We start from the raw sequence: 27,154 nt of genomic DNA, 5'->3' as shown, positions 1-27,154 counted from the left end.
GGATTCAACTGCTCCTTTTACAGGAAGTGAGATGGGTATTAAATAATCAAACATTACGGGGTTGCTCCTACAAATTTTACTGAGAGCGAATTGGGGATTAAATAATCAAACATTACTGGGATTCACCTGCACTTTTTACTGGAAGTGAGATGGGTATTAAATAATCAAACATTACTGGGATTCTACTGCTCCTTTTACTGAAAGTGAGACGGGTATTAAATAAACAAACATTGCTGGGATTCACCTGCTCATTTCACTGGAAGTGAGATGGGTATCAAATAATCAAACATTACTGTGTTTAACCAACTCCTTTTACTGGAAGTGAGATGGGTATTAAATAATCAAACATTACTGGGTTTCTCCTGCTGCTTTTACTGGAAGTGAGATGGGTACTAAATAATCAAACATTACTGGGATTCTACTGCTCCTTTTACTGGAAGTGAGATGGGTATTAAATAATCAAACATTACTGGGATTCCACAGCTGTTTTTACAGGAAGTGAGACGGGTATTAAATAAGCAAACATTACTGGGTTTCACCAGCTCCTTTTACTGGAAGTGAGATGGGTACTAAATAATCAAACATTACTGGGATTCTACTGCTCCTTTTACTGGAAGTGAGATGGGTATTAAATAATCAAACCTTACTGGGATTCACCTGCCCCTTTTACTGGAACTGATATGCGTTTTAAATAATCAAACATTGCAGCGTTTCTATTGCTACACTTACTTGAAGAGAGATGGGTATTAAATAATTAAACATGGCTGGGATACCACTGCTCATTCTATTGGAAGTGAGATTGGTATTAAATAATCAAATATTACTGGTTTCTCTTGATCTTTTTAATGGAAGTGAGATGGGTATTAAATAATCAAATATTGCTTGGATTCACCTGCTCCTTTTACTGGAAGTGAGATGGGTATTAAATAACCAAACATTACTGGGATTCAAGTGCTCCTTTTACAGGAAGTGAGATGGGTGTTAAATAATCAAACATTACTGGGTTACATCTGCTCATTTTACTGCAAGTGAGATGAGTATTAAATGTTCAAACATTGCTGGGAGTCTACGACTATTTTTACTGGAAGGAAGATGGGTATTAAATAATCAAGCATTGCTGGGTTTCTCCTGCTCCATTTACTGGAAGTGAGATGGGTATTAAATTGTCAAAAATTACTGGGATTCTACAGCTCCTTTTACTGGAAGTGAGACGTTTATTAAATTGTCAAACATTACTGGGTTCCTCGTGCTTCTTTTACTGGAAGTGAGATGGGTATTAAATAATCAAACATTTCCTGGATTATACTGCTCCTTTTACTGGAAGTGAGATGCGTATTAAATAATCAAACATTGCTGGGTTTCATCTGCTCCTTTTAATGGAAGTGAGATGGGTATTAAATTGTCAAACATGACTGGGTTTGTCGTGCTCCTTTTACTGGAAGTGAGATGCTTATTAAATAATCAAACATTAATGGGATTCGACTGCTCCTTTTATTGGAAGTGAGATGGTTATTAAATAATCAAACAATACTGGGTTTCATCTGCTCCTTTTTCAGGAAGTGAGATGGGTATTAAATAATTAAACATCACTGGGTTTCTCCTGCTTCTTTCACTGGAAGTGAAATGGGTATTCAATAATCAAACATTACTGGGTTTCTCCTGCTCCTTTTACTGGAAGTGAGATGGATATTAAATAATCAAACAATACTGGGTTTCATCAGCTCGTTTTCCAGGAAGTGAGATGGGTATTAAATAATCAAACATGGTGAGGTAAGCAGCATTTGACCGAGTGTGGCACCAAGGAGCCCTAGTAAAATTGAAGTCAATGGGAATCAGGGGGAAAACTCTCCAGTGGCTGGAGTCATACCGAGCGCAAAGCAAGATTGTAGTGATTGTTTGATGCCAATCATCTCAGCCCCAGGACATTGCTGCAGGAGTTCCTCATGGCAGTGTCCTGGGCCCAACCATCTTCAGCTGCTTCATTAGTTACCTTCCCTCCATCATAATGTCAGAAACGGGGATGTTCGCTGATGATTGCACTGTGTTCAGTTCCATTCGAAACGCCTAAAATAATGATGCAGTCCGAGCCCGCATGCCGCAAGACCTGGACAACATCCAGTCTTGGGCTCATAAGTGGCAAGTAACATTCGCGCCAGACAAGTGCCAGGCAATGATCATCTCCAACAAGAGAGAGTCTAATCACCGCCCCTTTACATTCAACGGCATTACCATCGCCGAATCTCCCACCATCAACATCCTGGGGGTCACCATTGACAGAAAGTTAACTGGTCGAGCCATACAAATACTGTGGCTACAAGAGCAGGTCAGAGGTGGGTATGCTATGGCGAGTGACTCACCTCCTGAATCCCCAAAGCCTTTCCACCATCTACAAGGCACAAGTCAGGAGTGTTATGGAATACTCTGCACTTGCTTGGATGAGTCCAGCTCCAACAACACTCAAGAAGCTCGACACCATCCAAGATAAAGCAGCCCGCTTGATTGCCACCCCATCCACCACACTTAAAATCCACTCCCTTCACCACCGGCGCACTGTGGCTGCAGTGTGTACCATCCACAGGATGCACTGCAGCAACTCACCAAGCCTTCTTTGAAAGCACCTGCCAAACCCGCGACCTCTACCACCTAGAAGGACAAGAGCAGCAGGCACATAGGAACAACACCACCTGCACGTTCCCCTCCAAGTCACACACCATCCCGACTTGGAAATATATCGCCGTTCCATCATCGTCGCTGGGTCAAAATCCTGGAACTCCCTTCCTAACAGCACTGTGGGAGAACCGTCACCACACGGACTGCAGCGGTTTTAGAAGGCGACTCACCACCACCTTCTCAAGGGCAATTAGTGATGGGCAATAAATGCTGGCCTGGCCAGCGACGCCCAAATCCCATGAACGAATGAAAAAAATACTGGGTTTCTCCTGCTGCTTTTACTGGAAGTGAGATGGGTTTTAAATAATCAAACAATACTTGGTTTCATCAGCTACTTTTACAGGAAGTGAAATGCGTATGAAATAATCAAACATTGCTTGGTTTTTCCTGCTACTTTTACTGGAAGTGAGATGGGTATTAAATAATCAAACATTACCTGGATTCAACTGGCTCTTTTTACTGGAAGTGAGATGTGTATTAAATAATCAAACATTACCTGGATTCAACTGGCTCTTTTTACTGGAAGTGAGATGTGTATTAAATAATCAAACATTACCTGGATTCAACTGGCTCTTTTTACTGGAAGTGAGGCGGGAGCTGAATATCATAAAATAATTAAACACTGCGGCGTTTCGACTGTCCCTTTTACTGAAGTGAGATGTGTATTAAATATGATCGAGGAATCAAACATTGCTGGATTTCTACTGATCCTTTTACTGGAAGTGAGATGAGTATTAAACATAATAAAATAATCAAATATTGCTGGTTTTCTACATCTTTTACTGGAAGTTGAATGGATATAAAATATTAAAATAAAGCTGGGATTCTATGTCTCCTTTTACTGGAAGTGAGATGGATATTAAACACGATAAAATAATCAAACAATGCTGCGTTTCTACAGTTCCTTTTTTAGAAGTGAGGTGGGTATTAAATACAACAAATTAATCAAACATTGCTGGGATTGAACAGCTCCTTTTACTGGAAGTGAGATGGTTATTATATAATCAAACATTACTGGGATTCACCTGCACTTTTTACTGGAAGTGAGTTGGGTATTAAATAATCAAACATTACTGGGATTCACCTGCACTTTTTACTGGAAGTGAGATGGGTATTAAATAATCAAACATTACTGGGATTCTACTGCTCCTCTTACTGGAAGTGAGATGGGTATTAAATAATCAAACATTACTGGGATTCTACCACTCCTGTTACTGGAAGTGAGATTGGTATTAAATAATCAAACATCACTGGGATTCGAAAGCTGCTTTTACTGGAAGTGAGACGGGTATTAAATAATCAAACATTGCTGGGAATCTCCTGCTCCTTTCACTGGAAGTGTGATGGGTATTTAATAATCAAACATTGCTGGGATTCTACTACTCATTTTACTGGAGGTGAGATGGGTATTAAATAATCAAACCTTACCTGGATTCACCTGCTCCTTTTACTGGAAGTGATATGCGTAATAAATAATAAAACATTGCAGCGTTTCTATTGCTGCATTTACTGGAAGAGAGATGGGTATTAAATAATTAAACATGGCTGGGATACTACTGCTCATTCTACTGGAAGTGAGATTGGTATTAAATAATGAAACATTACTGGGTTTCTCTTGATCCTTTTTAATGGAAGTGAGGTGGGTATTAAATCATCAAATATTGTTTGGATTCACCTGCTCCTTTTACTGGAAGTGAGATGGGTATTAAATAATCAAACATTACTGGGATTCGACTGCTCCTTTTACTGGAATTGAGATCGGTTTAAATAATCTAATATTACTGGGATTCAACTGCTCCTTTTACAGGAAGTGAGATGGGTATTAAATAATCAAACATTACGGGGTTGCTCCTACAAATTTTACTGAGAGCGAATTGGGGATTAAATAATCAAACATTACTGGGATTCACCTGCACTTTTTACTGGAAGTGAGATGGGTATTAAATAATCAAACATTACTGGGATTCTACTGCTCCTTTTACTGAAAGTGAGACGGGTATTAAATAAACAAACATTGCTGGGATTCACCTGCTCATTTCACTGGAAGTGAGATGGGTATCAAATAATCAAACATTACTGTGTTTAACCAACTCCTTTTACTGGAAGTGAGATGGGTATTAAATAATCAAACATTACTGGGTTTCTCCTGCTGCTTTTACTGGAAGTGAGATGGGTACTAAATAATCAAACATTACTGGGATTCTACTGCTCCTTTTACTGGAAGTGAGATGGGTATTAAATAATCAAACATTACTGGGATTCCACAGCTGTTTTTACAGGAAGTGAGACGGGTATTAAATAAGCAAACATTACTGGGTTTCACCAGCTCCTTTTACTGGAAGTGAGATGGGTACTAAATAATCAAACATTACTGGGATTCTACTGCTCCTTTTACTGGAAGTGAGATGGGTATTAAATAATCAAACCTTACTGGGATTCACCTGCCCCTTTTACTGGAACTGATATGCGTTTTAAATAATCAAACATTGCAGCGTTTCTATTGCTACACTTACTTGAAGAGAGATGGGTATTAAATAATTAAACATGGCTGGGATACCACTGCTCATTCTATTGGAAGTGAGATTGGTATTAAATAATCAAATATTACTGGTTTCTCTTGATCTTTTTAATGGAAGTGAGATGGGTATTAAATAATCAAATATTGCTTGGATTCACCTGCTCCTTTTACTGGAAGTGAGATGGGTATTAAATAACCAAACATTACTGGGATTCAAGTGCTCCTTTTACAGGAAGTGAGATGGGTGTTAAATAATCAAACATTACTGGGTTACATCTGCTCATTTTACTGCAAGTGAGATGAGTATTAAATGTTCAAACATTGCTGGGAGTCTACGACTATTTTTACTGGAAGGAAGATGGGTATTAAATAATCAAGCATTGCTGGGTTTCTCCTGCTCCATTTACTGGAAGTGAGATGGGTATTAAATTGTCAAAAATTACTGGGATTCTACAGCTCCTTTTACTGGAAGTGAGACGTTTATTAAATTGTCAAACATTACTGGGTTCCTCGTGCTTCTTTTACTGGAAGTGAGATGGGTATTAAATAATCAAACATTTCCTGGATTATACTGCTCCTTTTACTGGAAGTGAGATGCGTATTAAATAATCAAACATTGCTGGGTTTCATCTGCTCCTTTTAATGGAAGTGAGATGGGTATTAAATTGTCAAACATGACTGGGTTTGTCGTGCTCCTTTTACTGGAAGTGAGATGCTTATTAAATAATCAAACATTAATGGGATTCGACTGCTCCTTTTATTGGAAGTGAGATGGTTATTAAATAATCAAACAATACTGGGTTTCATCTGCTCCTTTTTCAGGAAGTGAGATGGGTATTAAATAATTAAACATCACTGGGTTTCTCCTGCTTCTTTCACTGGAAGTGAAATGGGTATTCAATAATCAAACATTACTGGGTTTCTCCTGCTCCTTTTACTGGAAGTGAGATGGATATTAAATAATCAAACAATACTGGGTTTCATCAGCTCGTTTTCCAGGAAGTGAGATGGGTATTAAATAATCAAACATGGTGAGGTAAGCAGCATTTGACCGAGTGTGGCACCAAGGAGCCCTAGTAAAATTGAAGTCAATGGGAATCAGGGGGAAAACTCTCCAGTGGCTGGAGTCATACCGAGCGCAAAGCAAGATTGTAGTGATTGTTTGATGCCAATCATCTCAGCCCCAGGACATTGCTGCAGGAGTTCCTCATGGCAGTGTCCTGGGCCCAACCATCTTCAGCTGCTTCATTAGTTACCTTCCCTCCATCATAATGTCAGAAACGGGGATGTTCGCTGATGATTGCACTGTGTTCAGTTCCATTCGAAACGCCTAAAATAATGATGCAGTCCGAGCCCGCATGCCGCAAGACCTGGACAACATCCAGTCTTGGGCTCATAAGTGGCAAGTAACATTCGCGCCAGACAAGTGCCAGGCAATGATCATCTCCAACAAGAGAGAGTCTAATCACCGCCCCTTTACATTCAACGGCATTACCATCGCCGAATCTCCCACCATCAACATCCTGGGGGTCACCATTGACAGAAAGTTAACTGGTCGAGCCATACAAATACTGTGGCTACAAGAGCAGGTCAGAGGTGGGTATGCTATGGCGAGTGACTCACCTCCTGAATCCCCAAAGCCTTTCCACCATCTACAAGGCACAAGTCAGGAGTGTTATGGAATACTCTGCACTTGCTTGGATGAGTCCAGCTCCAACAACACTCAAGAAGCTCGACACCATCCAAGATAAAGCAGCCCGCTTGATTGCCACCCCATCCACCACACTTAAAATCCACTCCCTTCACCACCGGCGCACTGTGGCTGCAGTGTGTACCATCCACAGGATGCACTGCAGCAACTCACCAAGCCTTCTTTGAAAGCACCTGCCAAACCCGCGACCTCTACCACCTAGAAGGACAAGAGCAGCAGGCACATAGGAACAACACCACCTGCACGTTCCCCTCCAAGTCACACACCATCCCGACTTGGAAATATATCGCCGTTCCATCATCGTCGCTGGGTCAAAATCCTGGAACTCCCTTCCTAACAGCACTGTGGGAGAACCGTCACCACACGGACTGCAGCGGTTTTAGAAGGCGACTCACCACCACCTTCTCAAGGGCAATTAGTGATGGGCAATAAATGCTGGCCTGGCCAGCGACGCCCAAATCCCATGAACGAATGAAAAAAATACTGGGTTTCTCCTGCTGCTTTTACTGGAAGTGAGATGGGTTTTAAATAATCAAACAATACTTGGTTTCATCAGCTACTTTTACAGGAAGTGAAATGCGTATGAAATAATCAAACATTGCTTGGTTTTTCCTGCTACTTTTACTGGAAGTGAGATGGGTATTAAATAATCAAACATTACCTGGATTCAACTGGCTCTTTTTACTGGAAGTGAGATGTGTATTAAATAATCAAACATTACCTGGATTCAACTGGCTCTTTTTACTGGAAGTGAGATGTGTATTAAATAATCAAACATTACCTGGATTCAACTGGCTCTTTTTACTGGAAGTGAGATGGGTATTAAATAATCAAACATTACTGGGATTCTCCTGCTCCTCTTACTGGAAGTGAGATGGGTATTAAATAATTAAACATTACTGGGATTCTCCTGCTCCTCTTACTGGAAGTGAGATCGGTAATAAATAATCAAACATTACTGGGTTTCATCTGCTCCTTTTACTGGAAGTGAGATGAGTATTAAATGATCAAACACTGCTGGGTTCCTACTGCTCCATTTTTCTTGGTGAGTTGGGAATTAAACAATCAAACATTGGTGGGACTCTGCATCTCCGTTTACTGGAAGTGAGATGGGTATTAAATAATCAAACATTACTGGGTTTCTCCTGATCCTTCTACTGGAAGTGAGATGGGTATTAAATGATCAAACATTGCTTGTTTACTGCTGCTCTTTTTCTGGAGGTGATATGGGTATTAAATAATCAAACATTACTGGGATTCATCTGCTCATTTTACTGGAAGTGAGATGAGTATTAAATAATCAAACATTGTTGGTTTCATACTGCTCCATTTACTGGAAGTGAGATGGGTATTAAATGATCAAACATTGCTGGGATTCTCCTGCTCCTTTTACTGGAAGTGAGATCGGTATTAAATCATCAAACATTGCTTGGTTTCTCCTGCTCCTTTTACTGGAAGTGAGGTGCGTATTAAATAATCCAACATTACTGGGTTTCTCCTGCTGCTTTTACTGGAAGTGAGGTGGGTATTAAATAATCAAATATTACTGGGATTCTACTGCTCCTTTTACTGGAAGTGAGATGGGTATTAAATAAACAAACATTACTGGGATTCTACTGCTCCTTTTACTGGAAGTGAGGTGCGTATTAAATAATCCAACATTACTGTGTTTAACCAACTCCTTTTACTGGAAGTGAGATGGGTATTAAATAATCAAACATTACTGTGATTCCACAGCTGCTTTTACAGGAAGTGAGACGGGTATTAAATAAGCAAACATTAGTGGGTTTCACCAGCTCCTTTTACTGGAAGTGAGATGGTTACTAAATAATCAAACATTACTGGGATTCTACTGCTCCTTTTACTGGAAGTGAGATGGGTATTAAATAATCAAACATTGCTGGGATTCTCCTGCTCCTTTTACTGGAAGTGAGATCGGTATTAAATCATCAAACATTGCTTGGTTTCTCCTGCTCCTTTTACTGTAAGTGAGGTGCGTATTAAATAATCCAACATTACTGGGTTTCTCCTGCTGCTTTTACTGGAAGTGAGATGGGTTTTAAACAATCAAACAATACTGGCATTCTACTGCTCATTTTACTGGAAGTGAGATGAATATTAAATAATCAAACATTGCTGTGGTTCACCTGCTACTTTTACTGTAAGTGAAATGCGCATTAAATAATCAAACATTGCTTGGATTCTGCTGCTCCTTTCACTGGAAGTGAGATGGGTATTAAATAATCAAACATTACTGGGTTTCCACAGCTCCTTTTACAGGAAGTGAAATGTGTAAGAAATAATCAAACATTGCTTGGTTTCTCGTGCTCCTTTTACTGGATGTGAGATGGGTATTAAATAATCATACATTACTGGGTTTCTACTGCTCCTTTTACTGGAAGTGAGATGCGTATTAAAGAATCACACATTGTATGTTTACGACTGCTCCTTTTACTGGAAGTGAGATAGGTATTCAATCATCAAACATTGCTGTGGTTCACCTGGTCCTTTTACTGGAAGTGAGATGCGTATTAAATAATCAAACATTGCTGGGATCCTACTGCTCCTTTCACTGGAAGTGAGATGGGTATTAAATAATCACACATGACTGGGTTTCATCAGCTCCTTTTACAGGAAGTGAAATGCGTATGAAATAATTAAACATTGCTTGGTTTCTCCTGCTACTTTTACTGGAAGTGAGATGGGTATTAAATAATCAAAAATAACTGGGTTCCTCCTGCTAATTTACTGGATTTGAGATGGGTATTAAATAATCAAACATTACCTGGATTCAACTGGCTCTTTTTAGTGGAAGTGAGATGGGTATTAAATAATCAAACATTACAGGGTTTCATCTGCTCCTTTTACTGGAAGTGAGATAAGTATTAAATGATCAAACACTGCTCGATTCCAACTGCTCCATTTACTGGAAGTGAGTTGGGTATTAAACAATCAAACATTGGTGGGACTCTGCATCACCGTTTACTGGAAGTGAGATGGGTATTAAATAATCAAACATTACTGGGTTTCTCCTGATCCTGTTACTGGAAGTGAGATGGCTTTTAAATGATCAAACATTGCTTGTTTACCACTGCTCCTTTTTCTAGAGGTGATATGGATATTTAATATTCAAACATCACTGGGATTCTACTGCTCCTTTTACTGGAAGTGAGATGAGTATTAAATAATCAAACATTACTGGGATTTACCTGCTCATGTTACTGGAAGTGAGAAGAGAATTAAATAATCATACATTGTTGGTTTCATACTGCTCCATTTACTGGAAGTGAGATGGGTATTAAATTGTCCATCATTACTGGGTTTCTCGTGCTCATTTTACTGGAATTCAGATGGGTATTAAATAATCAAACATTGCTGGGATTCTCCTGCTTCTTTCACTGGAAATTAGATGCATATTAAATTATCCAACATTACTGGGTTTCTCCTGCTCCTTTTACTGGAAGTGAGATGGTTATTAAATAATCAAACATTACCTCGATTCAACTGGCTCTTTTCACTGGAAGTCAGATGCGTATTAAATAATCAAACATTACTGGGTTTCTCCTGCTGCTTTTACAGGATTTGAGTTGGGTTTTAAATAATCAAACAATACTGGCATTCTACTGCTCATTTTATTGGAAGTGAGATGAATATTAAATAATCAAACATTACTGGGTTTATCGTGCTCCATTTACTGGAAGTGAGATGGGTATTAAATCTTCAAACATTGCTGTGGATCACCTGCTACTTATACTCTAAGTGAGATGCGTATTAAATAATCAAACATTGCTAGGATTCTACTGCTCCTTTCACTGAAAGTAAGATGGGTATGAATTTTTTTAAAAATTCGTTCACGGGATGTGGGCGTCGCTGGCGAGGCCAGCATTTATTGCCCATCCCTAATTGCCCTCGAGAAGGTGGTGGTGAGCCGCCATCTTGAACCGCTGCAGTCCGTGTGGTGACGGTTCTCCCACAGTGCTGTTAGGAAGGGAGTTCCAGGATTTTGACCCAGCGACAATGAAGGAACGGCGATATATTTCCAAGTCGGGATGGTGTGTGACTTGGAGGGGAACGTGCAGGTGGTGTTGTTGCGATGCGCCTGCTGCTCTTGTCCTTCTAGGTGGAAGAGGTCGCGGGTTGGGTGGTGCTGTCGAAGAAGCCTTGGCGAGTTGCTGCAGTCAATCCTGTGGATGGTGCATACTGCAGCCACAGTGCGCCGGTGGTGAAGGGAGTGAATGTTTAGGGTGGTGGATGGGGTGCCAATCAAGCGGGCTGCTTTATCTTGGATGGTGTCGAGCTTCTTGAGCGTTGTTGGAGCTGCACTCATCCAGGCAAGTGGAGAGTATTCCATCACGATCCTGACTTGTGCCTTGTAGATGGTGGAAAGGCTTTGGGGAGTCAGGAGGTGAGTCAATCGCCGCAGAATACCCAGCCTCTGACCTGCTCTCGTAGTCACAGTATTTATATGGCTGGTCCAGTTCAGTTTCTGGTCAATGGTGACCCCCAGGATGTTGATGGTGGGGGATTCGGCGATGGTAATGCCGTTGAATGTCAAGGGGAGGTGGTTAGACTCTCTCTTGTTGGAGATGGTCATTGCCTGGCACTTATCTGGCGCGAATGTTATTTGCCACTTATGAGCCCAAGCCTGGATGTTGTCCAGGTCTTGCGGCATGCGGGCTCGGACTGCTTCATTATGTGAGAGGTTGCGAATGGAACTGAACACTGTGCAGTCATCAGCGAACATCCCCATTTCTGATCTTATGATGGAGGGAAGGTCATTTATGAACCAGCTGAAGATGGTTGGGCCGAGGACACTGCCCTGAGGAACTCCTGCAGCAATGCCCTGGGGCTGAGGTGATTGGCTTCCAACAACCACTACCATCTTCCTTTGTGCTAGGTATGACTCCAGCCACTGGAGAGTTTTCCCCCTGATTCCCATGGACTTCAATTTTAGTAGGGCTCCTTGGTGCCACACTCGGTCAAATGCTGCCTTGATGTCAAGGGCAGTCACTCTCACCTCACCTCTGGAATTCAGCTCTTTTGTCCATGTTTGGACCAAGGCTGTAATGAGGTCTGGAGCCGAGTGGTCCTGGCGGAACCCAAACTTATCATCGGTGAGCAGGTTATTGGTGAGTAAGTGCCGCTAGATAGCACTGTCGATGACACCTTCCATCACTTTGCTGATGATTGAGAGTAGACTGATGGGGCGGTAATTGGCCTGATTGGATTTGTCCTGCTTTTTGTGGACAGGACATACCTGGGCAATTTTCCACATTGTCGGATAGATGCCAGTGTTGTAGCTGTACTGGAACAGCTTGGCTAGAGGCGCAGCTAGTTCTGGAGCACAAGTCTTCAGCACTACAGCTGGGATGTTGTCGGGGCCCATAGCCTTTGCTGTATCCAGTGCACTCAGCCGTTTCTTGATATCACGTGGAGTGAATCGAATTGGCCGAAGGCTGCCTTCCGTGATGGTGGGGATATCGGGAGGAGGCCGAGATGGATCAACCACTCGGCACTTCTGGCTGAAGATGTTTGCAAACGCTTCAGCCTTGTCTTTTGCACTCACGTGCTGGACTCCGCCATCATTGAGAATAGGGATGTTTTCAGAGCCTCTTCCTCCCGTTCGTTGTTTAATTGTCCACCACATTTCATGACTGGATGTGGCAGGACTGCAGAGCTTTGATCTGATCCGTTGGTTGTGGAATCGCTTAGCTCTGTCGATAGCATGTTGCTTCAGCTGTTTAGCATGCATGTCGTCCTGAGTTGTAGCTTCACCAGGTTGGCACCTCATTTTTAGGTACGCCTGGCGCTGCTCCTGGCATGCTCTTCTACACTCCTCATTGAACCAGGGTTGATCCCCTTGCTTGTTGGTAATGGTAGAGTGAGGAATAAGCCGGGCCATAAGGTTACAGATTGTGCTGGAATACAATTCTGCTGCTGCGGATGGCCCGCAGCGCCTCATGGATGCCCAATTTTGACCTGCTAGATCCGTTCTGAATCAAACAAATAATCAAACACTACTGGGTTTCCACAGCTCCTTTTACAGGAAGTGAAATGGGTACGAAAAATCAAACATTGCTTGGTTTCTCCTGCTCATTTTCCTGGAAGTGAGATGGGTTTTAAATAATCAAACATTACATGTTTACGACTGCTCATTTCGCTGGAAGTGAGATTGGTATTAAATGATCAAACATTACTGTGATTCTACTGCTCCTTTTACAGGAAGGGAGATGCGTATTAAATAATCAAACATTACTGGGATTCTACTGCTCCTTTTACTGGAAATGAGATGGGAATTAAATCATGAAACCTTGCTTGGATTCTCCTGCTCCTTTTACTGGAAGTGAGATGGGTATTAAATAATCCAACATTGCTGGGTTTCTCCTGCCCCTTTTACTGGAAGTGAGATGAGTATTATATAATCAAACATTGCTGGGATTCTCCTGCTCCTTTTACTGGAAGTGAGATGAGTATTATATAATCAAACATTGCTGGGATTCTCCTGCTCCTTTGACTGGAAGTGAGATGGGTATTAAATAATCAAACGTTACTGGGTTTCGTCTGCTCCTTTTCCAGGAAGTGAGATGCGTATTAAATAATCGAACATTACTTGGATTCGACTAGTCCTTTTACTGGGCGTGTGATGTGTATTACATAATCAAACATCACTGGGATTCTCCTGCTCCTTTTACTGGAAGTGAGATGGGTTTTAAATAATCAAACATTACTGGGATTCTACTGCTCCTTTTACTGGAGGTGAGATGGGTATTAAATAATCAAACATTACTTGTATTCTACTGCTCCTTTTTGCTGGAAGTCATATGGGTATTAAATAATCAAATATTACCTGGATTCACCTGCTTCTTTTACTGGAAGTGAGATGGGTATTAAATAATCAAACATTGCTGGGATTCACCTGCTCCTTTTACTGTAAGTGAGATAGGTATTAAATAATCAAACATTGCTGGGATTTACCTGCTCCTTTTACTGTAAGTGAGATATCTATTTAATATAATTAAATAACAAACATTGCTGTGTTTCCGCTTTACCTTTGATTGGAAATCATATGGTGTTAAATATAACAAAATATTAAAGACACTCTAGGTTTCTGCGGCTCCTTTTTTTTAGAATCATTGAAAGTCACATTCAGGAAGGGGGATATTCTGCCCATCACGTCCGCGCCGGTTTGATGCAAGCTCAATCCAGTTAGTCACACTCCCACCCTTTCCGCTCGCCCTGCATTTTTTTTCCTTTCAAGTACTAATCCAGTTCCCTTTTGAAGGCCATGATTGAATCTGCCTCCAACACTCCCTCGTGCAGTGAATTCCAAAACCTAACCACTCGCCGTGTAAAAAGTTTTTCCTCATGTCACCTTTGGTTCTTTTGCCAATCACCTTAAACCTATGTCCTCTGGTCCAGGACACGTCTGCCAATGGGAACCTTTACTTTCTATCTGCTCTTTCTTGATCCTTCATGATTTTGAACACCTATCAAATCTCCTTGCAACCGTCTCTGTTCCAATGAGAATAACCCCAGCTTCTCCAGTCTATCCACATAACTAAAGTCCCTCATTCCTGGATTCATTCTTGTAAATCTCTAAATCTCTTCTGCACCCTTTCCAAGGCCTTCACATCTTTCCTGAAGTGCGGTGCCCAGAACTGGACACAGTACTCCAGTTGTGGCCGAACCAGTGTTTTATAAAGGTTCATCATGACTTCCACACTTTTGTACTCGTTGCCTCTACGTATAAAGCCCACCGTCCCGTATGCTTTTTAAACCACTTTCTCAACCTGCCCTTCCACCTTTAACGATTTGTGCACATATACCCTCAGATCTATCTGTTCCTCTAACCCATTTAGAGTTGTGCCCTCTAGTTTATATTGCCTATCATTGTTCTTCCTACCGAAATGTATCACTTAGCATGCGTTAAATTGTATCTGCCACGTGGCCGCCCATGCCACCAGCCTGTCTATATCCTCTTGAAGTCTATCACTATCCTCCACACTGTTTACGTCCCTTTCAAGTTTTGTGTCATCTGCAAATTTTGAAATTGTGCCCTGTACACCCAAGACCAAGTCATTAACATATATCAAGGAAAGCAATCGTCCCAGCACTGAACCCTGGGGAACACCTCCCTCCAATCCGAAAAACAACCATTCACCACTACTCTGTCTCCTGCTCCTTCGCCAATTCTGTATTCATGTTGCTACTGCCCCCTTTATTCCATGGGCCGCAATCTTACTGATAAGCCTACAGTACAGCTCTTTATCAAACGCTTTTTTCAAAGTCCATATACACCACATCAACTGCATTGCCTTCATCTACCCTCTCTGATACCTCATCAAAAACCTCTATCAGTTTAATTATCTACGAATTGCTTTGCACAAATCCGTGCTGGCTTACCCTAATCAATCCGCCCTCATCCAAGTGACTGTTACTTCTATCCTGGATTATAGTTTCTAAATGTTCCCCCACCACTGAGGTTAAACTGAATGGCCTATGGTTCTGGGTTTATCCTTACACCCTTTTTTGAAGAAGGGTGTAACATTTGCACTTCTCCAGTCCTCTGGTACAACCCCCGTATGTACAGATGTTTGGAAGATTATGGCCAGTAGCTCCGCAACTTCCACCCTTACTTCCCTCAGCAACCTCGGATGCATTCCATCCAGACCGGGTGACATATCTACTTTAATTACAGCCAGTCTTCAAAGTACCTGCTCTTTATCAATTTTAGCCAAACCAGCATCTCAATTATACCTTCCTTTACTGAGACTGTGGCAGCATCTTCTTCCTTGGTAAAGACAGATGCAAAGTACTTATTTAATACCTCAGCCTTCCCCTCTGCCTCCACGAGTAGATCTCCTTTATGGTCCCTAATAGGCTCCAACCCTGCTCTGACCACCTGTTTACTGTTTTTGTGCGTGTAGAAGACTTTTGGATTCCCTTTTATGTTGGCCACCAGTCTATTCTCATACTCACTCTTTGCCCCTCTTATTTCCTTTTTCACTTCCCCTCTCAACTTTCTATATTCTGCCTGGTTCTGACTTGTGTTATCAACCTGACATCTGTCATACGCCCCTTTATTCGGTTTCATCTTACTCACTATCTCTTTTGTCATCCAGGGAGCTCTGACTTTTGTTGCCCTTCATTTCTGCCTGATGGGAATGTACCTCGACTGTACCAGAACCATCTCCTCCTGAAAGACCGCCCACTGCTCAATTACAGTTTTGTTTGTTAATCTTTGATTCCAATTTACACGGGCCAGATCGGTTCTCATCCCATTGAAATTGGCCCTCCTCCAATTGAGTATTTTTATTCGGATAGTTGAAGTCCCCAGTTATCACTACTCCATCGCTTTTACACTTCTATAATTTCACTGAAAATTTGTTCCTATGCATCCTTCCCACAAGCCTATAGAATACACCGAGTAGTGTAATGGCATCTTGTTTATTTCGAACCAAATGGATTCTGTCCTTGATTGTTCCAGGACATCCTCTCTCTCCAGCACTGCAATATTCTCCTTAATCAAAACTGCCACCTTTCTTTCCCTCCCTTGTATCCAGGAATATTTAGTATTCAATCCTGCCCTTTTTTGAGCCAGGTCTCTCTTATAGCCACGACATCGTATTGCCATGTGGCTGTTTGCGCCTGCAGCTCACCAACATTGTTTCCCAAGCTTCGTGCGTTTACACACATGAACTGCAAACCAGTCTTATGCATTTATTTTACTCTCTCTTAGTCTGATCCCACCTAATGCTGTACTATTATTTGCTGTAGTGCTATTTTTCTCCCCTAATCCTTTGTGGCCCTTGTTTCTCATTTCCATTGCTAAATCCTGGTGCCTATCCCCCTGCCAAATTAGTTTAAACCCTTCCCACAGCACGAGCGAACCTCCCGGCGAGGACATTGGTCCCAACTCCGTTCAGGTGCAACCCGTCCGGTCTGTCCAGGTCCCACCGTCCCCAGAACTGGTCCCAATGTCCCAGGAATCTCAAGACTTCCCTCCTGCACCATCTCCAGCCATTCATTCATCTGCTCTATCCTCCTATTTCAATGCACATTAGCATGGCACCGGGAGTAATCCGGAGATTACCACCTTTGAGGTCGTGATTCTTAATCTCTTTCCTAACTCCTTAAAATATGCCTGCACGACCTCATCCCTCTTTCTCCCGATGTCGTTGGTACAAATACGGACCACGACCTCTAGCTGTTCACACTCTCCCCCCAGAATGTTCTGCAGCCACTCAGTGACAGCCTTGACCCTGGCACCAGGGAGGCAACATATCATTCTGGAATCACGTGTGCCGCCGCAGAAACGCCTGTCTGCTTCCCAAACTATGGGCTCCCCTATCACTATTGCTCTCCTGACATTTCTCCTCCCCGTCCCCCCACCCCAGTACAACTGAGCCATTCATGATGCTGTAGACTTGGCTCCGGCTGTACTCCGCAGAAGAACTCTCTCCCACACAAGTATTCAGAACTGAATACTCGTTGGGAGAGTGAGATGCACTCAGGGGACTCCTGCACGTCCTGCCTGGTCCTACTCATCTGTTTTGCGCTCACCCAGTCTCTCTCTGCCTACACTCTCTTAAGCTGCGGGGTGACCACCTCCTGAAACGTGCTATCCACGTAGTTCTCAACCTCGCGGATACAGTGTAATGACGCCAGTTGGTGCTCAAGTTCCGGAATCCGGAGCTCGAGCTCTAGGATGACACTTCCTGCACCTGTGGTTGTCCAGGACACGGGAAGCATCCTGGAATTGCCACATGACACAGGATGTGCATTCCACGGGTGTGAACTGCCCTGTCATGTCGTGATTTATTAGATTGTTTATTAACCTTATCAAAAATAAATTAAAATTTAAAAGCACTCAACACTTGAAGTGAGATGGGTATTAAATATATGAAAATAATCAAAGATTGCTGGCTTCCTACAGCTCCTTTTCCTGGAAGTTGGTTGGATGTAAAGGATGAAAAAATATTGCTGGGATTCTACTGCTCCATTTGCTGGAAGTGAGATGGGTATTAAATAAAATAAAATAAACAAATATTGGTGGGTTCCTACTGCTCCATTTAATGGAAGTGAGATGGGCAATACATTTTATAATTAAGCACTGCCGGGTTTCTACTGCTCCATTTGATGGAAGTGTGATGGATGTTAAAGATCAAAAAATAAGCACAGTTAACAGGAGGGGCACTGAAAGCCCAGTAAACGAGAGGGGCACCGAAAGCCCAGTAAACAGGAGTGGCACTGAAAGCCCAGTAAACAGGAGGGGCACTGAAAGCCCAGTAAACAGGAGGGGCACTGAAAGCCCAGCAAACGGGAGGGGCACTGAAAGCCCAGCAAACGGGAGGGGCACTGAAAGCCCAGTAAACAGGAGGGGCACTGAAAGCCCAGCAAACAGGAGGGGCACTGAAAGCCCAGCAAACGGGAGGGGCACTGAAAGCCCAGCAAACGGGAGGGGCACTGAAAGCCCAGTAAACAGGAGGGGCACTGAAAGCCCAGCAAACAGGAGGGGCACTGAAAGCCCAGTAAACAGGAGGGGCACTGAAAGCCCAGTAAACGGGAGGTACAGTGAGACCGCGCCGAAGCAGCGGAAGTGAATGCCTCACCGTTGTCTGCTCTGCGAAAATGCCCAATTCTCACTTCACGGATCAAGCCATTTTTCTTTGCACGTGGCAGGAAATGGAACATTCTGTCTCTCGGGCCCATTGCACTGACCTATCTGAAATGTCCTGTCAACGTTATAGAATTGAAAAATAACAACTAACTTCTGATTGGTTGTGTCAGCCAATGTGAGCAGTGAATTATGACGGCCATTCATGCAAAATTCTGTATTTTCACCAAAAAGGTGAAGAAATTTAATACTAAATACTGTTTAAAACTCTCCCTTTTATCAAACTGTGAATGTTTCCAATCCGTCACTATCTGTCGAGATGCGCCCACACTGTTTGTTACCAGTTTGGTTGCACAATGTTGGATGTTGAGAGTGGGAGACAAGAACTTCAGTCTCGATTTCTTATTCTTAATTTAATTAATAGATATGAGACCTGGTACATCTGTCAGCTGTTTATTACTTAATGACAGAACACTGAGTAGTACATGCTAGTAATGTGTCTTTGTACCCACACTTGTGATCCATCGGGGTGGTCCGAACTTACTGCTCATCAGGCAGTTTGCAGTCTTTAGTGTAACTTACTCTAACGTGCAGTCATATTTATACATCTGGATGGTTAGTTTCTAAGCAATGCCACTTGCTTTGCACCTATTAACTCTAAGACTATTATCCTGTGATTATTGTGTGTCATATCCAACGGCACTATTAAATGGCAACGTTGCGCCACATACACTCCATCCTGGCTGGAATGTAGGTGACTCCAGCTGGAATGTGAATGGCTCCATCTCTTATCACTGGAGATAAGACAGTCTTGCAAGGCTGTTACCGTACAACCTTTTCTCACTATATTCGCAATTTAAAACCCAGTCATGCTGTCTTCAAACTAAGTCACATTTCTTCACAAGGATCCTTTAAATGAATTCTCCCATTTTTTGTTTAAATTGCGTTAGACTGACACATCTTAATTACTTAGCTTTGGCCTATTCTAAACTATGTTAGACTCCATCACACAGAATCAATTCACAATACACAGATACCAGTAGTAACTTCTGTATTTTAAGCTATCGTTCCCCACTTCCCACTAGATGTTCGGAGCCTTCTGGCGAATCACGCCCATGTGCCCCTGTCATTTCTACACTTCCTCCTTCACTGTAGCCCTTTCCACTAACTATCCGTGATTGTCTTTAACTTTGCCAAGCTGTTAACATATTATGTTTTACATTATCCTACACAAAGTTATCGGAGTTTGTACCTGAACAGATTACTCCAACATCTCGCTTGTGTCCGCAGCCAGGCGAACCAATAACTGGTCCTGACCCTTCTCCAAAGTGAGCATCAAGCGGCGCTGCTATCCCAGAGCCACAGCCCAGCTCTTCACAAACGGCTTCGGCATTCTGTAAGTCCCAGGACCGGTCACCACAAACTGTCCTCCAGGTTCCACTCCAGTTAATCTCCAATCTCCCCGCACAGGGACTGTCTCCATTCACCAGTCTGGGCTTGGAACTTCCTGGGAATTATACAGAGAGCATTTTAAGGCTTTATATTAAAATGTGGAGATAGTTTGAGGGGAAGTGTTCATGTTATCAATTTCTATCTTATCATCTTATCGCCGTGTATCTTGTGAACGTTTTTATTTAAAAAGAATCCCATCTATTTTGAAATTGTCATCTGGACCTTGTAAAATTTAGTCCAAGGGCCACAGCATAATCGGCATTGAGACGGTCAAAGGTTTAGGGAATCAATACTAAAATTGGATTGACGACAGAAGACAGAGCGTGGTTGTAGAGGGTTGTTTTTCAAACTGGAGGCCTGTGACCAGCGGTGTGCCTCAGGGGTCGGTGCTGGGTCCGCTGTTATTTGTTATTTATATTAATGATTTGGATGAGAATTTAGGAGGCATGGTTAGTAAGTTTGCAAATGACACCAAGATTGGTGGCATTGTGGACAGTGAAGAAGGTTATCTAGGATTGCAACGGGATCTTGATAAATTGGGCCAGTGGGCCGATGAATGGCAGATGGAGTTTAATTTAGATAAATGTGAGGTGATGCATTTTGGTAGATCGAATCGGGCCAGGACCTACTCCGTTAATGGTAGGGCGTTGGGGAGAGTTATAGAACAAATAGATCTCGGAGTACAGGTTCATAGCTCCTTGAAAGTGGAGTCACAGGTGGATAGGGTGGTGAAGAAGGCATTCAGCATGCTTTGTTTCATTGGTCAGAACATTGAATACAGAAGTTGGGATGTCTTGTTGAAGTTGTACAAGACATTAGTAAGGCCACACTTGGAATAATGTGTACAGTTTTGGTCACCCTATTACAGAAATGATATTATTAAACTAGAAAGAGTGCAGAAAAGATTTACTAGGATGCTACCGGGACTTGATGGTTTGACTTATAGGGAGAGGTTGGATAGACTGAGACTTTTTTCCCTGGAGAGTAGGAGGTTTAGGGCTGATCTTATAGAAGTCTATAAAATAATGAGCGGCATAGATAAGGTAGATAGTCAAAATCTTTTCCCAAAGGTAGGGGAGTCTATAACGAGGGGCCATAGATTTAAGGTGAGAGGGGAGAGATACAAAAGGGTCCAGAGGGATAATTTGTTCACTCAAAGGGTGGTGAGTGTCTTGAACGAGCTGCCAGAGGCAGTAGTAGAGGGGGGTACTATTTTGTCTTTTAAAAAGCATTTGGACAGTCACATGGGTAAGATGGGTATAGAGGGATATGGGCCAAGTGCAGCCAATTGGGACTAGCTTAGTGTTATAAACTGGGCGACATGGATATGTTGGGCCGAAGGGCCTGTTTCCATGTTGTAAACTTCTATGATTCTATGATTCTAAAATGTTTCTGTCACAAACGAGAAGATCTGTATCATTATTGTGGGCAGGTTAGGCGTTTAACTCACTCACACTGATGGATCTTTCAGAATATCGATAAGTGAGAAGAGTCAAACTGAATCGTGAGATATGAAGTAATCAGATTCGGAAAAATTCAAGAGAGAGATGGATAAAGACCTGGAGAAAAATGGACAGAGAGGTATGCGATATCCAGATCCGTCATGGTGTTCTTTCCAGTCCTGTGCATCCCTGTGTACTTAATTGTCGGGAGAGAGTTATACTAAAATAGTCTGTCGAGACCATTAATAATCCATTCACAGACAATTCACAAGGCTCTATCAGTATTTTTCAGGGACGGTTATTTTGCGCTCAGCAAGATCCCACAACTAGCAAATGGTGTAAATTATCAATTAATCTGTCTTGATCGTGGCCGTCCCAAAACTAAGGGCCACAATTCCAGGAGAACTCCCAATTCATTTTCAAGTAGATCCGCGGGAGTGTGTTTATCTTTGGAACTGTTTTCCTGCTCTTTTAAACTCCTTTGTCTGAAATTTTGCCTTTTTTGTTGGCTTATTCGATATTGATTAAAGTATCAAAAATAGGAAATGCAGGACGCTGAGGGATCTTACTGTGCAGTTTCCATCCGTGCTGCCCGCAGTAACTGCGGACCCAATGCACAGCCTCCCCCGAGGCTGAGAAACCTCCCTCCCAGTCTCAGCTTCAGAGGCATAGTAAGAGTAAAATCACACATCTTATATCAGGCGATGAGCGCAGGGGCACAGCTGGGCTCACGGCGCAAGCCCGGTAGCGGCTGATGGGTTTAGAATGGAGAGTTGGATTGAAATTGGGACATTTCCAGCGGTTCGGATCATTCACCGCGGCTCTGGGTCAAATCTCAATGGGAACTTGTTCTGCCTGCTTTGGAAATGTGCCGAGTATCAGGTATTTACTGCTCCCGGTGGGGGTTGTTTATTAAAAAATAATAATAGTGATATTATAACACAAACAGTGATCCTAATAAGAATAATACAACATTAATAATAATCCGAGAATACTGGAATAATCATCTCACTTTCCGGGTACTGACAGTCCCGGATTATTTTCCTTTCGCTTTTCCCGGAAACCGTCAGACCCGGCGGGAGATGAGAGACAGATGGAAGATTTTTACCTGAGCAGATGACGCCGGCATCTCTGGAGTGTGAGACGTCAATGTGACCCCATTGAACTGATTCACAGTCCCGCAGAGCGGCCTCGGTCCCGCCGCACCGAACATTCCACGTCACAATGGGTCCGGAACCTTCCCCAAAATGAGCCCCTCCTGGTGCGGACAGCGCGGCCTCGCAGCCCAGCTCCCGACACACGACAGCGGCGTCCGGCAGGTCCCAGAGAGAGTCCCACACAGTCCCCCACTGTCCTCTGTAGTGAATCTCCACTCTGCCAGAGCACGGACTGCCACCATTCACCAGTCTCAGCTTCACGGTGTCTGTAAAATATCAGAAATAACATCAAGCGGTTACAGTGTATTAAACTCCCAGTCTCCCAGAGTACGGACTGCCCCCATTCACCAGTCCCACAGTCTGTAAAATATCAGAAATAGTATCAAGCGGTTACAGTGTATTAAACCCCCAGTCTCCCAGAGCACGGACTGCCCCCATTCACCAGTCCCACAGTCTGTAAAATATCAGAAATAACATCAAGCGGTTACAGTTTATTAAACTCCCGGTCTCCAAATGCTCGAACTGTCCTCATTCACCAGTCCCACAGTGTGCAAAATATCAGAAATAACATCAAGCGGTTATACTGTACTAAACTCCCACTCTCCCAGCGCACGGACTGTCCCCATTCACCAGTCCCACAGTCTGTCAGCACCAAACGGTTACAGTGTATTAAACCCCAGTCACCGGGAGATTCCCAGCACCAGAGCGGCTCCCACGGGATGGATGGGTGATGGGCTCAGAATGTATTTCAGTCTGAAGAGGTCAGCAGAATGGCGCGGCTTCAATGGTCAGCTATCCTTTATGCTCAGAACTGATTGGCCAAGCGTAATGAGAGCCCAGCTCCAGTCAGGATTGGAAGACGTTTTGCCCCCGGAGCCAATCGAGAAAGAGGCGGGGCTGGATGGTCATGTGATCGCCATGGGCTTGGTTCCATCGAGTAACATTGAAACTGCAGCACAGACACAGGCCATTCGGCCCAACGTGTCTCTGCCGGTGTTTAAGCTCCACACGAGCCTCCTCCCCCCCTACTTCATCTTACCCTATCAGCATAACCTTCCATTCCTTCCTCCCTCATCTGCTTATCAAGCTTCCCCTTAAATGCATCTATTCTATTCACCTCAACAGAGAATCTGAAATAAAGGGCGATTACCTGACCGGTCAGCCTGACTGTTCCCGGGTCTGCCTGAAATGAGACACTGAGAATTAGAGTTCGCTCGGGCAAGAAATGAATGAAAATATCAGAAAGAAAAGTTACAAATATAACAAAATGTAAGTAAATATTCCCCTCACTTTGTGTAAGAAATGATACCGGGGTCTGAGATTTCATCTGTTCTTCATTCCTTATAAAACCACAAATACAGTCGCGACAACATTGCAACATTTTTAACGTGCCAACAATTTATGCAGAAAATTAGTACACACACGCACACACACAAAAACACAAAGACACAGAGACATGCACACACAGACACACACACATATAACCACACACAGATACACTCACAAGGACAATATACGAAGATACACACATACACAGATTCATACACAAAGACACATACACATACACACTCACATACATACCTATATATAACCCCAGCACTGACAACTGGGAACAATATTTCTGACCCATCTTCAAACTGAACAAGACCCATTAACCCGACTCCTATGTGTCGTGTCTGACACCCAATGTTCTGTCCATTCTGCTCCGTCTCCTCCTGTACCACACGCCTCTTTGACATTCCTTCTTGAACTCCACAAACACTGGATGTACTTCAATTTCATTGTCTTATATAATCTGTACAATTAGCGATATCTCCGAAAGCCTCCATTTAATTTGCTAAAAAATATCTGCCTTTAGTAACCCACTTGTGGACAATTTGATTATCTCGTGTATCTCTCATTGGTCACCGATTTCAACTCGAATTACCATAGCGGGAGGGAATAGGGTCAGAAATAGTATGCGTTATTTAACACTGTACAATAATTTCTCTGGTCGATGTGTAACACGTGGAGAATAATTCCGCTTATCATTATGTGTACCGAGATCATTCATTGTTCTCAGGATGTGCACAATGCGGGTTCTGCCCCATTTATTACCGGTGTGTAGATGCCCTGAGAAGGTGGAGGTGATGGGCCCGCTCCTTGTGGTCATGGTGCTCTGACCATTTATTAGCCGTGTGTAGATGTTCTGAGAAGACGGTGGTGATGGATCCGCTCCTTGTGGTGATGGTGCTCTGACCATTTATTAGCCGTGTGTAGATGCCCTGAGAAGGTGGTGGTGGTTGGCCCGCTCCTTGTGGTGTCGGTGCTCTGAACATTTATTACCCGTGTTTAGATGCCCCGAGAAGGTTGTGGTGATGGGCCCGCTCCTTGAGTTGACATGGGAGCACAGAAATGTAGGAACAGGAGTAGGCCATTTAGCCCCTCGATCCTGTTCCGCCATTCAGTGAGATCATGGCTGATCTGTGACCAAACTCCATATACCCGCCTTAGCCTCACATTCCTTAATACCTTTGGTTAACAAAAATATATCAATCTCAGATTTGAAATTAACAATTGAGCGAGCATCAACTGCCGTTTGTGGAAGATAGTTCCAAACTTCTATCTCCCTTTGCGTCTGGGAGCGTTTCTTAACTTCACTCCTGAAAGTCTTGGCTCTAATTTTTAGGCTATGTCCCCTCGTGCTAGAATCCCCAACTAGTGGAAATAGTTTCTCTCTATCGACCCTATCAGTTCACCTTAATATCTTGAATACTTCGATCAAATCACCCGTAATCTCATGAATTCTAGGGAATACAACCCAAGTTTGTGAAATTTCTCCTGGTAATTTAACCATTAGAGTCCAGGTATCATTCTAGTAAATCTAAACTGCACTCCCTCCAAGGCCAATATATCCTTCCTAAGCTGCAATGCTCAAAACTGAACACAGTAATCAAGGTGTGGTCTAAACAGAGCTTTATACAGCGGGAGAATAAATTCTACCCCCTTGTATTCTAATACTCTAGATATAAGGGCCAGCATTTCATTAGCCTTTTGACAGTGCTCTGACCATTTATTACCCGTGTGTAGATACCCTGAGAATGCTCTGGTGATGGGCCCGCTCCTTGTGGTGACGGTGCTCTGACCATGTATTACACGTGTATATATGCCCTGAGAAGGTGGCGGTGATGGGCCCGCTCTTTGAACCGCTGCAGTGCTCACAGTGATGGCCCTTTCACAGTGATGGTAAGTCACGATTTCCAGGATTTTGATCCAAAGTCCATGAAAGATTATTTTATTGTGTGATGAATTTCGGTGCCTTACTCATTAAATTCCTCACTTCCTCAAACAAAAGAAAATTTAAAAAAAAGAGTTGATCAGGCAGGGTCTCGCCTCCTAACTCCGTGTGAGCTCTTCCTCATTAATTTCCTGCTCTATGGGTTCTCTTGTAACCTGCCCTCTCTGATTTGTGCCATCATTAATGATGTCCTGTTAATGTGCCTCTTGTTTACTGGTTAAGCTTTGCTGCTCTTTAAAATGCAGCCAGTATATTGAACTGCTCCCAATCCCCTTGATGAAATTGTGCCCTCCATAATTCCCGGTCTCTTACTATTCTCTAGGTTATATATTATAAACATTGCGATGACCTGCTCCCAATCCCCCTGATCATAATGTACCCTCCAGAATTCCTGGTCTCTTTCTATTCTCTAGGTTATATATTATAAACGTTGTGTTGACCTGCTCCCAATCCCCCTGATGATATTGTGCCCTCCAGAATTCTCGGTCTCTTACTATTCTCCAGGTTATATATATTAACGACATGGTGTTGACCTGTTCCCATCTCCCTGATGATATTGTGTTGCACAGATTTCCTGGTCTCTGTCTATTCTCGAGGTTATGTATTATAGTCTCAAGATAAGGGCTCATCCATTTAGGAGCGAGATGAGGGAAAAATTCTTCACTCTGAGGGTTGTGAATCTTTGGAATTCTCCACCCCAGAGGGCTGTGAATGCTCAGTCATTGATTATATTCAAGACTGAGATCGATGGATACTTCGGCACGAAGGGAATCAAGGGATATAGGGATAGGTGCGGGTAAGTGCAGTTTTTTATATTCGTTCATGGGATGTGGACGTCGCTGGCAAGGCCAGCATTTAATGCCCATCCGTAATTGCCCTTGAGAAGGTGGTGGTGAGCCGCCTTCTTGAACCACTGCAGTCCATGTGGTGAAGGTTCTCCCACAGTGCTGTTAGGTAGGGAGTTCCAGGATTTTGACCCAGCGACGATGAAGGAACGGCGATATATTTCCAAGTCGGGATGGTGTGTGACTTGGAGGGGAACGTGCAGGTGGTGTTGTTCCCATGTGCCTGCTGTTCTTGTCCTTATAGGTGGTAGAGGTCGCGGGTTTGGGAGGTGCTGTCGAAGAACCCTTGGCGAGTTGCTGCAGTGCATCCTGTGGATGGTGCACACTGCAGCAACTCGCCAGGGTTGAGGTAGTAGATCAGCCATGATCTTACTGAATGGTGGAGAAGGCTCGAGGGGCGGTATGAGCGGCTCCTACTCCTATTTCTTATGTTCTTATGACAGTGTGACACCGATTCCTGTCCTC

At 43.1% G+C, this 27,154-nt stretch overlaps 1 protein-coding gene across 1 annotated transcript in view; it reads right to left on the bottom strand.

Annotated features, from left to right (window-relative positions):
- LOC137312945 (deleted in malignant brain tumors 1 protein-like) overlaps window positions 1-26,896 on the bottom strand; it is a gene marked incomplete at its 5' end in the record, with an annotated part of 35,739 nt that extends 8,843 nt beyond the window's left edge. Inside the window, 5 exons of the mRNA XM_067979306.1 lie at window positions 19,769-20,023; window positions 22,519-22,833; window positions 23,718-23,750; window positions 24,665-24,799; window positions 26,875-26,896. Coding sequence (XP_067835407.1) covers window positions 19,769-20,023; window positions 22,519-22,833; window positions 23,718-23,750; window positions 24,665-24,799; window positions 26,875-26,896 — 760 coding nt within the window. The remainder of the gene's footprint in view (window positions 1-19,768; window positions 20,024-22,518; window positions 22,834-23,717; window positions 23,751-24,664; window positions 24,800-26,874) is intronic.
- Between the last annotated feature and the right edge of the window lie 258 nt (window positions 26,897-27,154).

Source organism: Heptranchias perlo, unplaced genomic scaffold (assembly GCF_035084215.1).
Source record: "Heptranchias perlo isolate sHepPer1 unplaced genomic scaffold, sHepPer1.hap1 HAP1_SCAFFOLD_44, whole genome shotgun sequence".
Taxonomy (NCBI): Eukaryota; Metazoa; Chordata; class Chondrichthyes; order Hexanchiformes; family Hexanchidae; genus Heptranchias; species Heptranchias perlo.
The sequence above is the reverse complement of the archived record's forward strand: the minus strand, read 5'-3'. Positions and strand labels throughout refer to the sequence as shown.